Source organism: Nycticebus coucang, chromosome 1 (genome assembly GCF_027406575.1).
Source record: "Nycticebus coucang isolate mNycCou1 chromosome 1, mNycCou1.pri, whole genome shotgun sequence".
NCBI classification, from domain to species: domain Eukaryota; kingdom Metazoa; phylum Chordata; class Mammalia; order Primates; family Lorisidae; genus Nycticebus; species Nycticebus coucang.
In genome coordinates, this window is record NC_069780.1 from 136,120,470 (window position 1) to 136,132,906 (window position 12,437).

The window sequence follows — 12,437 nt, forward strand, 5'->3', positions numbered from 1 at the left end:
GGATACCTGAAACCACAGATGGTATGGAACCCTCCATGTGTTTTCAATCTGATAACCAAGATGGCTACTAAGTGACTAACAGGACAGGAGCATATCCACCATAGATGCACTGGAGAAAGGGATGATTCACATTCCAGGTGGGACAGTAAGAGATTCTTCATGCTCACAATGGTGTGCAATTTAAAACTTAGGAATTTGTTTATTTCTTGAATTTTCCATTTACTATTTTAAGATTACAGTTGGCCTTATGTAACTGAAACCACAGAAAGTGAAGCTGTGGAGAAGCGGGGGACTACTGCATATTGGAATTTTTGGTCATGATCTCTAAAATAGAGATAGCTAGTATTGGCAAGATATAGCTAAAGAAATAAACAGTGATTTATCAATATTTTAAATGGGCACTGCTTGGCAGTCAGAACTATCTGATGCAGGTACAAAAGTAACTCAATCATATCTGTTGAATGACCAAAGGCAAGTGATCTTATTACATTTCAAAAAATTGTTTTCTTCAGGCTGAGTGGGGTGGCTCGTGCCTGTAATCCTGGCACTTCTAGCCAAAGCAGGCAGATCACTTGAGGTCAGAGGTTAAAGACCAGCCAGAGCAAGACCCTATCCCTACTAAAAATAGAAAAATTAGCTGGGTGTGGTGGCATATGCCTGTACTCCTAGCTACTTGGGAGGCTGAGGCAGGAGGATCACTTGAGCCCGGAGTTTGAGGTGGCTTTGTGCTAGACTTAGGCCATGGCACTCCAGCCTAGGCAACAGAGTAAGATTCTATCTCCTCAATCTTTTAAATTATAATTCACCTCTTTCAGTTAGTTAAATCCTAAAGCACACCTAAATAGACATTATGAGGGGTCAGGAAGAAGTGGCTCAATGCCTATAATCAGCACTCTGAGAAGCCAACGCGGGTAGACTACTTGAGCTCAGGAGTTCAAGACCGCCTAAACAAAAGTGAAACCCCATCTCTAAGAATAGACAGGCCTTGTGGCCCGCACCTCTATAGTTGCTACTCGGGAAGCTGAAACAAGAGGATAGCTTGAGCCAAGATTTGAGGTTACTGTGAGCTATAACACCATCGCACTCTACTGAGGATGACAAAGTGAGACTGTCTCAAAAATAAATAGATACAGGCGGTGCCTGTGGCTCAGTCAGTAAGGCGCCGGCCCCATATACCGAGGGTGGCAGATTCAAACCCGGCCCCGGCCAAACTGCAACCAAAAAATAGCCGGGCGTTGAGGCGGGTGCCTGTAGTCCCAGCTACTCAGGAGGCTGAGGGAAGAGAATCGCTTAAGCCCAGGAGTTGGAGGTTGCTGTGAGCTGTGTGAGGCCACGGCACTCTATCGAGGGCCATAAAGTGAGACTCTGTCTCTACAAAAAAAAAAATAAATAAATAAATAGATACATAGATAATTATATGGGCTCAGTAAAAAACACAAAAGCGCCAGTGGTTAATTTTTTTATTTTTGTTATCTTTTTAATTTTCTGTAATAATCTGTAAATGAAAGTATTTTTCATTACTTTCAAAATGAAAAAAAAAAAAACAATAATTTCAGCTTTCTCAACTCTTCAGTCTAGAAGGCTACTTCTTTGACCTGTCATCTTGTTCATATCGGCACTTAAATTTCTAGTCCTAGTAACTTATAAAGGGGGGAAAAATTGTAAGTAATCATAGTGTCCAAAAGGGGAATGGTTAAAAAATTACAACTGCATGGAAACTATGCAGTCACTAAAAATATTTCAAATAATACTTAATCACATGAGAAAAATACTTGATGATAAAATTATTTGAAAATATCCAGATACAGAACTATATGGTAGAACACATCTTCAATTTTGCATTTCTTTTTTTTTTTTTTTTTTTTGTTTTTTTTTTTTTTGTAGAGACAGAGTCTTACTTTATGGCCCTCGGTAGAGTGCCGTGGCCTCACACAGCTCACAGCAACCTCCAACTCCTGGGCTTAAGTGATTCTCTTGCCTCAGCCTCCCGAGTAGCTGGGATTACAGGCGCCCGCCACAACGCCCGGCTATTTTTTGGTTGCAGTTTGGCCGGGGCCGGGCTTGAACCCGCCACCCTCGGTATATGGGGCCGGCGCCCTACTGACTGAGCCACAGGCGCCGCCCCAATTTTGCATTTCTAAAGAAAACTAGAAGAATAGAGGGAGAAGCTATAGGTAATTTTTATTTTGTATTCTTGTGTGTTTTACCAATCACATAAGAATGGTTATAATTAAAAAGGAAAATAGGGCGGCGCCTGTGGCTCAAGTAGGGCGCCGGTCCCATATGCCGGAGGTGGCGGGTTCGAACTCAGCCCCCGCCAAAAACCACAAAAAAAAAAGGAAAATAGTCGGCTCGGCACCTGTGGCTCAAGTGGCTAAGGAGCCAGCCACATACACCTGAGCTGGCAGGTTCGAATCCAGTCCAGGGCCTGCCAATGATGGCTGTAACCAAAAAAAATAGCCGGGCATTGTGGCAGGTGCCTGTAGTCCCAGCTACTTGGGAGGCTGAGGCAAGAGAATCACTTAAGCCCAGGAGTTGGAGGTTTCTGTGAGCTAAGATGCCATGGCACTCTACCCAGGGTGACAACTTGAGGCTCTGTCTAAAAAAAAAAAGGAAAATAGTCTTCACTTGAGGCTGCTGTTTCAACCAACTGAAAACTCATATTTATTGATTTTAAGACACATCACCACCTTTGCTTTATTATACTTCCTATATTTTCCCTAGAGTCAAGCAATAGTGCTTGTCATGTCTCTCATAACTTTTACTGAAGTTTCATCACAGAGCATGACTATTTCAACTTCATCACACAGGTTAAAACTTTCCAATTTCATCTTCTCTGACCATTCCAGCCATATCCTCCAGCTCCTTTACCAATACAGTAGATATAATTATAGGTCTCAGATACTGTTGTGCTATTGGTTTTGTTTCTTTCCACTTATGACCAATTTATGCCTATCTTTATGCACCAGATTGCTACTAAACTTCTTCCAATTCTAACATTTGTTAATTTTTCCACATAAGAAAATTGAAAGCCTGTAGTCCCAGTTGCTCGGGAGGCTGAGGCTAGAGAATCGCTTAAGCCCAGGAGTTGGAGGTTGCTGTGAGCTGTGTGATGCCACGGCACTCTACCGAGGGCCATAAAGTGAGACTCTGTCTCTACAAAAAAAAAAGAAAGAAAATTGAAAGCCAAGTCTTTATTCTCTTTCCTTTATAAGTCTCCTTAACACCGTATTTTCAGTTGAACCTCTTAGGGTACTTCGGTTAACTGTTCTAGAATTATGATATCAAGATAGATAATGTCAGGAGATCCTTTGTGACTCAAAAACTATTTTCAGAGGGCTTATATTAACCAAGTGTGCAGGACGATTCAAAGCATACCTGTTCTCCTATCCTTTGCTTAAATAACTTTAAGTAGTTCTGAAAAGATTAGAGCATTTAGGATTTAGTATGGGAGTTAGAAAAGAACCAGACATCAAATTTTTACCCTTTCCAATGTCAATGTTCTAAAATCCTACCCTGAACTGAACTTACATAGACTAAATCAGTATCAATTTTTCACTTCCAAATTTCTCCTAAGATTAAGGCAAAAATACAAAACAAAGCACATCACCCCCAAAATTCTAAAGGCCTCCCAATAAAATTTAGTATAATCTAAAATACTATAATTTATAATATCTACCTATCAAGCCTTCTTTTTTTTTTTTGAGACAGACTCTTTGTTGTCCTCGGTAGAGTGCTGTGGCATCACAGCTCACAGCAACCTCAAACTTTTGGACTCAAGCAATCCTTTTGCCTCAGCCACCCGAGTAGCTGGGACTACAGACACCTACAACAACACCCAGCTATTTTTTAGAGATAGGAGGTGGGGGAAACTGGCGGGTGTCTCCCTCTTGCTCAGGCTAAACTCAAATTCCTGAGGTGAGGTAATCCACGCACCTTGGCTGTTCAGAGTGCTGAGATTACAGGTGTGAGCCACTGGGGCAGGCCTATGTCAAGCCTTTTTGAACCAAGTTAAGATGAATCTGTAATCTATACATTTTCATAAGCTTGAAGCAGTGAAAACAATTTTGGCATGGCTAACCAGCACAATATCTTTTAGCATACACAGGTTACCTCTGAAAACCAAATAACAAATTGAAAACAGTAATTGCCTTTGGGAGATCATGATGACTGGAGAAAAAGAGATTTTATACTCTTGTTTCCTTTTGTATTTTTTGAATACTGAGTTATAAAATTTACACATCTGTTAATTAATAAATAAACATTATACATGTATAGATCTATATACAGTTTTGGTCTATCATCTGCTCGGATCCATCCTAAGCATGTATCCCAAACCACAATATTTAGAAATACAAAGCCTGTACTCTGGGTTTCTGTGGTCACCTCAAATAATCTTCTAAAAATATATACTTTTAAATTTTAATATGGATAAATAGCTCCAAAGAATGCGCATATATATATATATGTATGTTAGTCTCTCACCTAGGATACTAAATTCAGATTAAATAATCAAGCAAAAATATAAAATGTTTTGCATTCTAAAGTCCTATTAATAGCAATCCAGGTTTTTAAAATACATTTTAATCCTCTCAGCTTATCCATGTGATGGTGGATTAAATTTTAGATTTATAACCAAGCATTCCAATTTAATCTAAAATTAAAGTATGACAAAACAAATGAAATTAACAAATGAGATGAGTGTTCTATACAGGTTAAACAGTAAAAGAAATATGGAAAAACTTCAGGATAAAAATACCTAAGATAATTATTGTTTGTTCATTTTTGATGTGCTGGCCAGAGGTAACCTCTGGAAAAGTCACCAAACTAAAAATGTTAGTTTATTACAATGTGATATATGCTAAAGAATACTACTTAGATGTGTACAGGTAAATGCTTCATATTTTATAAAGACTGGAACTACTATATAAAATGAGGTTTATAAAGTATGCAAGTCAAGTAGGTTTTGCTCTTTTTTTTTTTTGAGACAGAGCCTCAACATGTCACCCTGCATAGAATGCTGTGGCATCACAGCTCACAGCAACCTCCAACTTGAGCCACAGGCACCGAGCTGGTTTTGCTTATTTTTATCCCTTAAAAAGTATTACCTATGAAATTCATTTCTTTTTTTTACTGCTAAATTAAATATTCTGGGTTTATATAAAAATATACAGACATTTTAATTACTATAGTACAATGTTGCTACAGATAATCTCAAGAATATTATAAACCAGTACTCAACTCTTCCTTTGAGAAAGACGCAAAGTAGAGAAATACTTCCTCAGAATAATATTAGTCAATACCTTTTAAAAGTTACATAATCTGGCTCAGTGCCTGTAGCTCAAGCGGCTAAGGCGCCAGCCACATACACCAGAGCTGGAGGGTTCGAATCCAGCCCAGCCCTGCCAAACAATGACAACTACAACCAAAAAATAGCCAGGTGTGGCGGGCGCCTCTAGTCCCAGCTACTTGGGAGACTGAAGCAAGAGAATTGCTTAAGCCCAGGAGTTGGAGGTTGCTGTGAGCTGTGATGCCATAGCACTCTACCCAGGGCAACACTCTGAGGCTCTGTCTCAAAAAAATTGAAAATAAAATAAAAGTTACATAATCTTCTGAAGAGCTAACAGTTGGGTTTTTTTTTTTTACATATGAAAGGCAAAGGAGGCCTGGCACAGTGGCTCACACCACTTATCCTAATACCTGGGAGGCTGAGGCAAGTGGACTGCCTGAGCTCATGAGTTCAAGACCCACCTGAGCCAGAGAGAGACCCTGTCTCTTAAAAAATAGCTAGGCATTGTGGCAGGTGCCAGCTACTCAGGAGGCTGTGGCAAAAGAATAGCCTGAGCCCGAGAGTTTGAGTTTGCTGTGAGCTATGATACCCCTGCATTCAACTCCAGGGTGACTGAATAGACTCTGTCTCAAAAATAAAAAAGTATATAAATAAAAGCAATGGTGTGAATTTCTTCTATCAAAATTATTTTTGCTATCCAATTTTAATAGAAAACAAAAACATTTTCAGTTTTATTATCAATCTATACTTTGTGGCACAACGTGACTTATCAGCAACAAAACACCTTTTGTGTAGAAAGTTCTAAGTATTTTTTTTCTTGAAAGTACATTAAGTAAAGGAATTTTTGACTTAGTATATAGTTCTAATTGAGAAAAAACTATACTTTGAAAAGGTTTGCTTTTAAATATGTGGGCAAAAACAATAGGTTGTTTGGTTAGAAACCTAAAATTTCAAAGGTTCCCATTACCTTACTTTGACAAGTATCTTTTTATTTCTTTAATTGATGAATAAATAATTGTATAATTACTATGTACAACATGATGTTTTGAATTATGACAAATTTTATTTCCTTCTAACAGTGTCACTTTAAAAATTAGGAGGAATGCAGGGCACCCATAGCTCTCTGAGTAGGGCATCAGCCACATACACCGAGGCTGGCGTCGAGACAGCTAAACAACAATGATGACAACTGCAACCAAAAAACAGCCGAGCGTAGGGAGGCGCCTGTGTCTCAGTGAGTAAGGTGCTGGCTCCATATACCGAGGGTGGCAGGTTCAAACCCAGCCCCGGCCAAACTGCAACAAAAAAATAGCCGGACGTTGTGGCAGGTGCCTGTAGTCCCAGATACTTGGGACGCTGAGGCAAGAGAATCGCCTAAGCCCAAGAGCTGGAGGTTGCTTGAGCTGTGACGCCACTCTACCGGCACTCTACCAAGGGCGACAAAATGAGGCTCTGTCTCTAAAAAAAAAAAAAAAAGAAAGAAAGAAAAAATAGCCAAGTATTGTGGTGGGTGCCTGTAGTCCCAACTACTTGGAAGGCAGAGACAAGAAAATCACCTAAGTCCAAGAGCTGGAGATTGCTGTGAGCTGTACCACAGCACTCTACCAAGGGTGACATGAGACTCTGCCTCAAAAACAAACAAACAAAAAAAAAAAAAAATAGGGGGAAAATGACATTAACATTGCAAGTTCTCTATTTTAAGGAATTATTTTATAAATGATTCTGAAATTTGTAAATGTTTAGGTTTAAATAGAAAGCAATCACATTCTCAAAAGTTGGTTAGTCAGTTTCTAGACTTTCCTAGCTTGTGCTCACTTTAGCAGCACATATACTAGACTTTCCTAGCTCATTTAACTTCCTCTAGAGCTTTTAAAGCTCCCATTTAGAGCTTTCAGCCCATTTCCAGGCTGGGAAATAAAATAAAATGTAGTCTATTTTACTATTTGTTCTCAGTAGTAAAAATGAAGTCAAAGGCTGAAACATAAATTAGATTTGAAGTTCTCTCTACATTTTGGGCATCCAAATTTACTCCCATTCCTCTGTCAACAAGGACAAATAAGGAGCACACAAAAATGTGTACAAAAATATTCAGAGAAGTATTATTTATATTAGGCTAAAATATCAGACAAGAATATGCTCAAAGCTCAATTAACAGAAAAAGAAACATAACTTTAAAATGTTAAGATACAATTTGGAATTAAATTAGTAAATGTAAACATTCATGCATCAAAAATTGCAAAGCATTTATAAGAACCTCAATTTTATTTTATTTATTTATTTATATACTTTGAGACAGAGCCTCACTTTGTCACCCTCAGTAGAGTGCTGTGAAATCACAGCTCACAGCAACCTCAAACTCTTGGGCTCAAGTGATCCCCCAGCCTCAGCCTCCCTAGTAGCTCGGACTACAGGCACCTGCCACACACCTGGCTATTTTTAGAGACGGGGTCTGGCTTTGGCTTAGTCTGGTCTCCAACTCATGAACTCAAGCGATCCACCCACATCAGCTAGGATTACAGGCATGAGCCACCTCCCCAGCTCCAAGAACCTCAATTTTAAAAAAATCTTTTTAAAAGTACAGTGTTTTGTTTTGAGATAGGGTCTTGCTTTGTTACCCAAACTAGAATGCAGCTTACTGTAGCTGTGAACTTCCTGCGCTCAAGTGATCCTTCCACCTCAGCCTGACTATTAGTGTGCATTATCCTACCCAGAATTTTTTTAATTTTCATACAGGAAATCATGTCTCACTTATTTCTTAGGCTGGTCTTGAACTCCCAGCCTCAAGCAATCCTCTCACCTCAGCTTTCCAAAGTGCTGAAATTACAGGTGTAAGTAAGCCACTACAAGGGGCCTTAAAAAAGTTTTTATAAATTCCCATTATAAAATATAATGCCTAAAACTGACAAGCTAATCCTAAAATTCATATGGAAACACAAGGGACTCAGAATAGTCAAAATAATCCTGAAAAGGAAGAAAAATCTAGCGGACTCACATTTCCTGATTCCAAACTAACTATACAAAGTTATAATAATCAAAACAGTATGGTACTGGCTGTCATAAGGCTAGCCAATGGAATAGAACTGTAAATCCAGAAATAAACCCATACATCTCTGGTAAGCTGATATTCAACAATGGTGGCATAATTGTCACCAGGCCTGCACTATTATACTTTTTATAATAAAAAAGCCAGATAACAACAATTGTTGGTGAGCATGTGGAGAAACGAGAACCCTCAGACACTGCTGGTGGGATCATAAAATGCTGTAGTCACTTTGAAAAGCTGGACAGTTCTTCAAAATATAAAACACGGAGCTACCATAATTCCTTTCCCAAAAGAAACAAAAACATATGTTCACATAAAACTTATGCAAAAATGTCCATGGCAGCATTATTCATAATAACTAAAAAGGGAAAACAACCAAATGTCCACCACTGATGAATGGATAAAAATACAAAATGGAGGGCAGCACCTGTAGGGCACCAGCCCCATATGCAGAAGGTGGCTGGTTCAAACCCAGCCCCAGCCAAAAACTGCACCAAAAAAAGGAATATTATTTAGCCATATAAAGGAGTTGAACAGATATATGTTACATCAGGCTAAGTGAAAGCAGCCAGTCACAACAATCCATTTTTTAGGATATGTCCAGACTAGCCAAATCTATAGAGACATAAAGTAAGTTAGCTGCCTGGGGCTGGGCAGAGGGTAAATGGGAAATGACTGCTAATGGGTACAGAGATCTTTTCTGGGATGATGAAATTGTTCTAAAATTGATTGTGGTGATGTTTGTACAACTCTATGAACATATGAAATCCCTTAAATTACACACTTTAAATGAGTTTATTATACATAATGTGAATTATATCTCAATAAAGGTGTTAAAAAAAAACACCCTAACATCTATTATATATGTTGCACGTGGAAAACAAGAAACAGTCAAGATAAACAAATATGACGTGATTACTATGAATTACAATTAAGAGTTCAAGATACATGATTAACTGAAAGTCACCCCCCCCCCTTTAAGTATTTCTAAATCTCAACTAAAATGAGATTGCAGTACTTGCAACTGTCAGGACACAAAAATGGGATTCACCCAAGATACCTGAGTAAACATGTTACTTTTCTGTACATGGCTGAACTGTACTTCCCATTACAACAAACAATAACTGCAGAAAAACACTCCACAAGAGGACTCAAATTCTCAAAGAAGGATCTAACATTAAGTGCAGGGGTGTGGAAAGAATGAGGAAGGGGAAGGAGCACAGAGGACTACGGGGAAGTCTCCGTGAATTTAAGCCCAAAGAGTTCAGTTACATTAAATTTAACTTTTACTCGCTTTGTGAACAGGCCCAGAGGCAAAGTCCTGGGCTCAGACCCACGAGCTGAGCTGCGAGGCTGAGAGGAAGTGCTTATCCAGCCCAACGCCGCCCGGGATTTTATGTGGAAATGGAGGGGGGCGAAGGACACTGATGGGGGCCCGCGCCGTGGGACGGCTGCTAGCCCCCTGCGCCCGGCACTCCCCGGAGCGCGCAGCGGGAGGCGGCCCGCCGCGGGCCCGTGCTCTGAGTCCTAGCCGTCGCGCACGCTCCGCGCTCAGCGCGCCTGGCGCCCGGCGCCGCCGGTGGGGCTGGGTCCGGTCTCCCGCCCCATCCGGCGCTTTGTCCCAGCCGCGGCGGCCGGCGGCCACTCGGCTGCACTGCTGCGGGCTCCGGGCCGAACTGACAGCCTCCGCCCCCAGGAGGGCTGCGAGCCCCGAGCCCCCATCGGCCCGCTCAGCGACCGATCGCCCGCCGGACTTCAGCCAGCCGGGACGCAGCAGGCGGCGGGAGGTCCGAGGACGTTCGCCTTGCCCGAGGAGCCGTCGCCGCCGCCTGAAGCGCACGCAGGCCGAGGTCAGACGCCGAAAGCCCTGAACTCCGAAACTCACTATTTCCAGCATCCTTCGCTTACCCAAAAATTCTCGACGAAATACGCCATGACCATCGTGCCGCCGCCGCGCCGGGTTCCGCGTCCGCGCCCGCCCGCCGCTGTGTAAACACGGCCCGGCCCCCACGGCGCCCCCGCCTTTCTCCGCCGCCGCCGCCTTCCCAAAGACCGGCCCGCACCCTCCAGGGCGCATGCGCCACCTAGCGGCTGCCGCCGCGGGGCGAACACATAGACGCCAGGGCCTCGGTGCGCGCATGCGCCCAGCTTCCCATTCCCGGGTTTTGGTCACCGTCTCCCTACCCCGGGTGCGGCTAGCTTGAGTGTTCTCTTAGGAATGGTGGAGAACCGGGTCGCTGAGTTACCCGGGAGACTATCCACGCCGTTTGCGCTACGACGGGCACTAGCCCAGGGACAGAGGGAAGATTCCAGCGGCGATGGAGTCGGCAGGCTGACTGCCCACTCGCTTCTTCCTCACAAGACTGGCTTCCCCGGCCTTCGAGGATCTCGAACGAACCCCAGTCTGAGCAAGCTGGAATGGAGGAAACCTGGCCGCTAGCCACCCCGCGGAGACGCCGGGAAACCTGTGGTCAGCGGGGTGCCTTTACTTCACAGGGAACTAAGAATCAAAACACAACTTTCCGAGGCCGGAAAGAGAGGAAACGCCCAGTGTCGCCTGAGAGCCCTGGGGCTGCGGGTGACCCAGGCGCCGAGTCCGTGAGCTGTTGACCTCTAGCACGCCGCGGGCAAACCAGTGCGTACCGACGGCTGGCCGGCCAGGGCAGGAACGTGACCCGAAACGAACGCACTTCCTGACCCCCGCCTTTAAAAAAAAAAAAAGGATTTTCCAGGACTTGTTTATAAAGTCTATGGTTCTCTTAGCAACTCGTACATTATGGAAAAAGAAACAAGTCTTAACACGCCTCGGCCTAATAGAAAAACTAAATACCCTCCCCACTCCGTGCTTTCCAAATGTTAAAAAGAAAAAAGTTAAACTCTTGTAAAGGTCTGAAGTTCACTGTCACAAGGTCAACTAGTTCCAAAATCTGCAGTTCTTCAAGCCAAGCCCTACCCACAGAGTCACTGTAGTTTTAACTACACATACTCATCACATCTCAGATCTTGTGACTGCAGACATAAGGAACACTATAAAATAACGCTGTTTCTTCATGAGAAATTGTTTTCATCCTCAAAAACAATGTGCCCTTGAAACTGTGAAGTCCTTTTTGAATGGAGATTAATTGGATAATGATATTATGGTCATGTTTTTTGAAGAATGTCTTAGAAATATATAGGCGGTGGGCGGCGCCTGTGGCTCAATGAGTAGGGCGCCGACCCAAACCCAGCCCCGGCCAAACTGCAAGAAAAAAATAGCCTGGCGTTGTGGCGCGCGCCTGTAGTCCCAGCTGCTCGGAGGCTGAGGCAAGAGAATCGCCTAAGCCCAAGAGTTAGAGGTTGCTCTGAGCCGTGTGACGCCACGGCACTCTACCGGAAGGCGGTACAGTGAGACTCTGTCTCTACAAAAAAATAAATAAATAAAATAAAAAGAAATATATAGGCGGTAGTGTTAAGACATCTAGGATTTGCTCAAAAATCATTCATCTATACTTCCAAAACAACCTTGGCCATGAATTGATAATTGTTGAAGCTGAGCCATGGAAACATGGTTATTCACTATAATTCATCACCCCCCATAACCTCTCTCTCTCTCTATATATATATATATATGTTTATATACATACACACACACATATAAGCTATTTAGTTAAAGTCTTTATAACACTGTCATTTACAGCTAGCTGGAGGGAAAGTCAAATTTAGAAATACATCCTAAACTATGAATCTACCTCGATTTTTCTTGATGCTGAAAGAATTCTGAAAACAACTCCCTCATCTAGATCAACCTACAAACAAGTCTGGCATTAAATTCCTAGTATCACTAAACACTAACCCACCTTAGATCTGGATAAGGGACCCCTATCCTGGACTCCATGTCTTAAAGGATCTTACATATCACATATACACACATTAATTTTTTTTTTTTAAGACATAATCTCACTATGTCGCCCTGGGTAGAGTGCCATGGCGTCACAGCTCCAGGCAACCTCAAAATCTTGGGCTTAAGGATGGTCTTGCCTCAGACTCCCAAGTAGCTGGACCTACAGACACCAGACACAACGTCCAACTGTTTTTTGGTTGCAGTTGTCATTGTCTGGCAAGCCC

At 42.3% G+C, this 12,437-nt stretch overlaps 1 protein-coding gene across 1 annotated transcript in view; it reads right to left on the reverse strand.

The window, feature by feature from the left end:
* FCHO2 (FCH and mu domain containing endocytic adaptor 2) overlaps positions 1-12,207 on the reverse strand; it is a 149,189-nt gene extending 136,982 nt beyond the window's left edge. Inside the window, exons 1-4 of the mRNA XM_053598655.1 lie at positions 12,170-12,207; positions 10,977-11,037; positions 10,580-10,798; positions 10,242-10,481 (exon numbers count right to left, since the gene is read on the reverse strand). Coding sequence (XP_053454630.1) covers positions 10,242-10,481; positions 10,580-10,798; positions 10,977-11,037; positions 12,170-12,207 — 558 coding nt within the window. The remainder of the gene's footprint in view (positions 1-10,241; positions 10,482-10,579; positions 10,799-10,976; positions 11,038-12,169) is intronic.
* Positions 12,208-12,437: the final 230 nt, after the last annotated feature.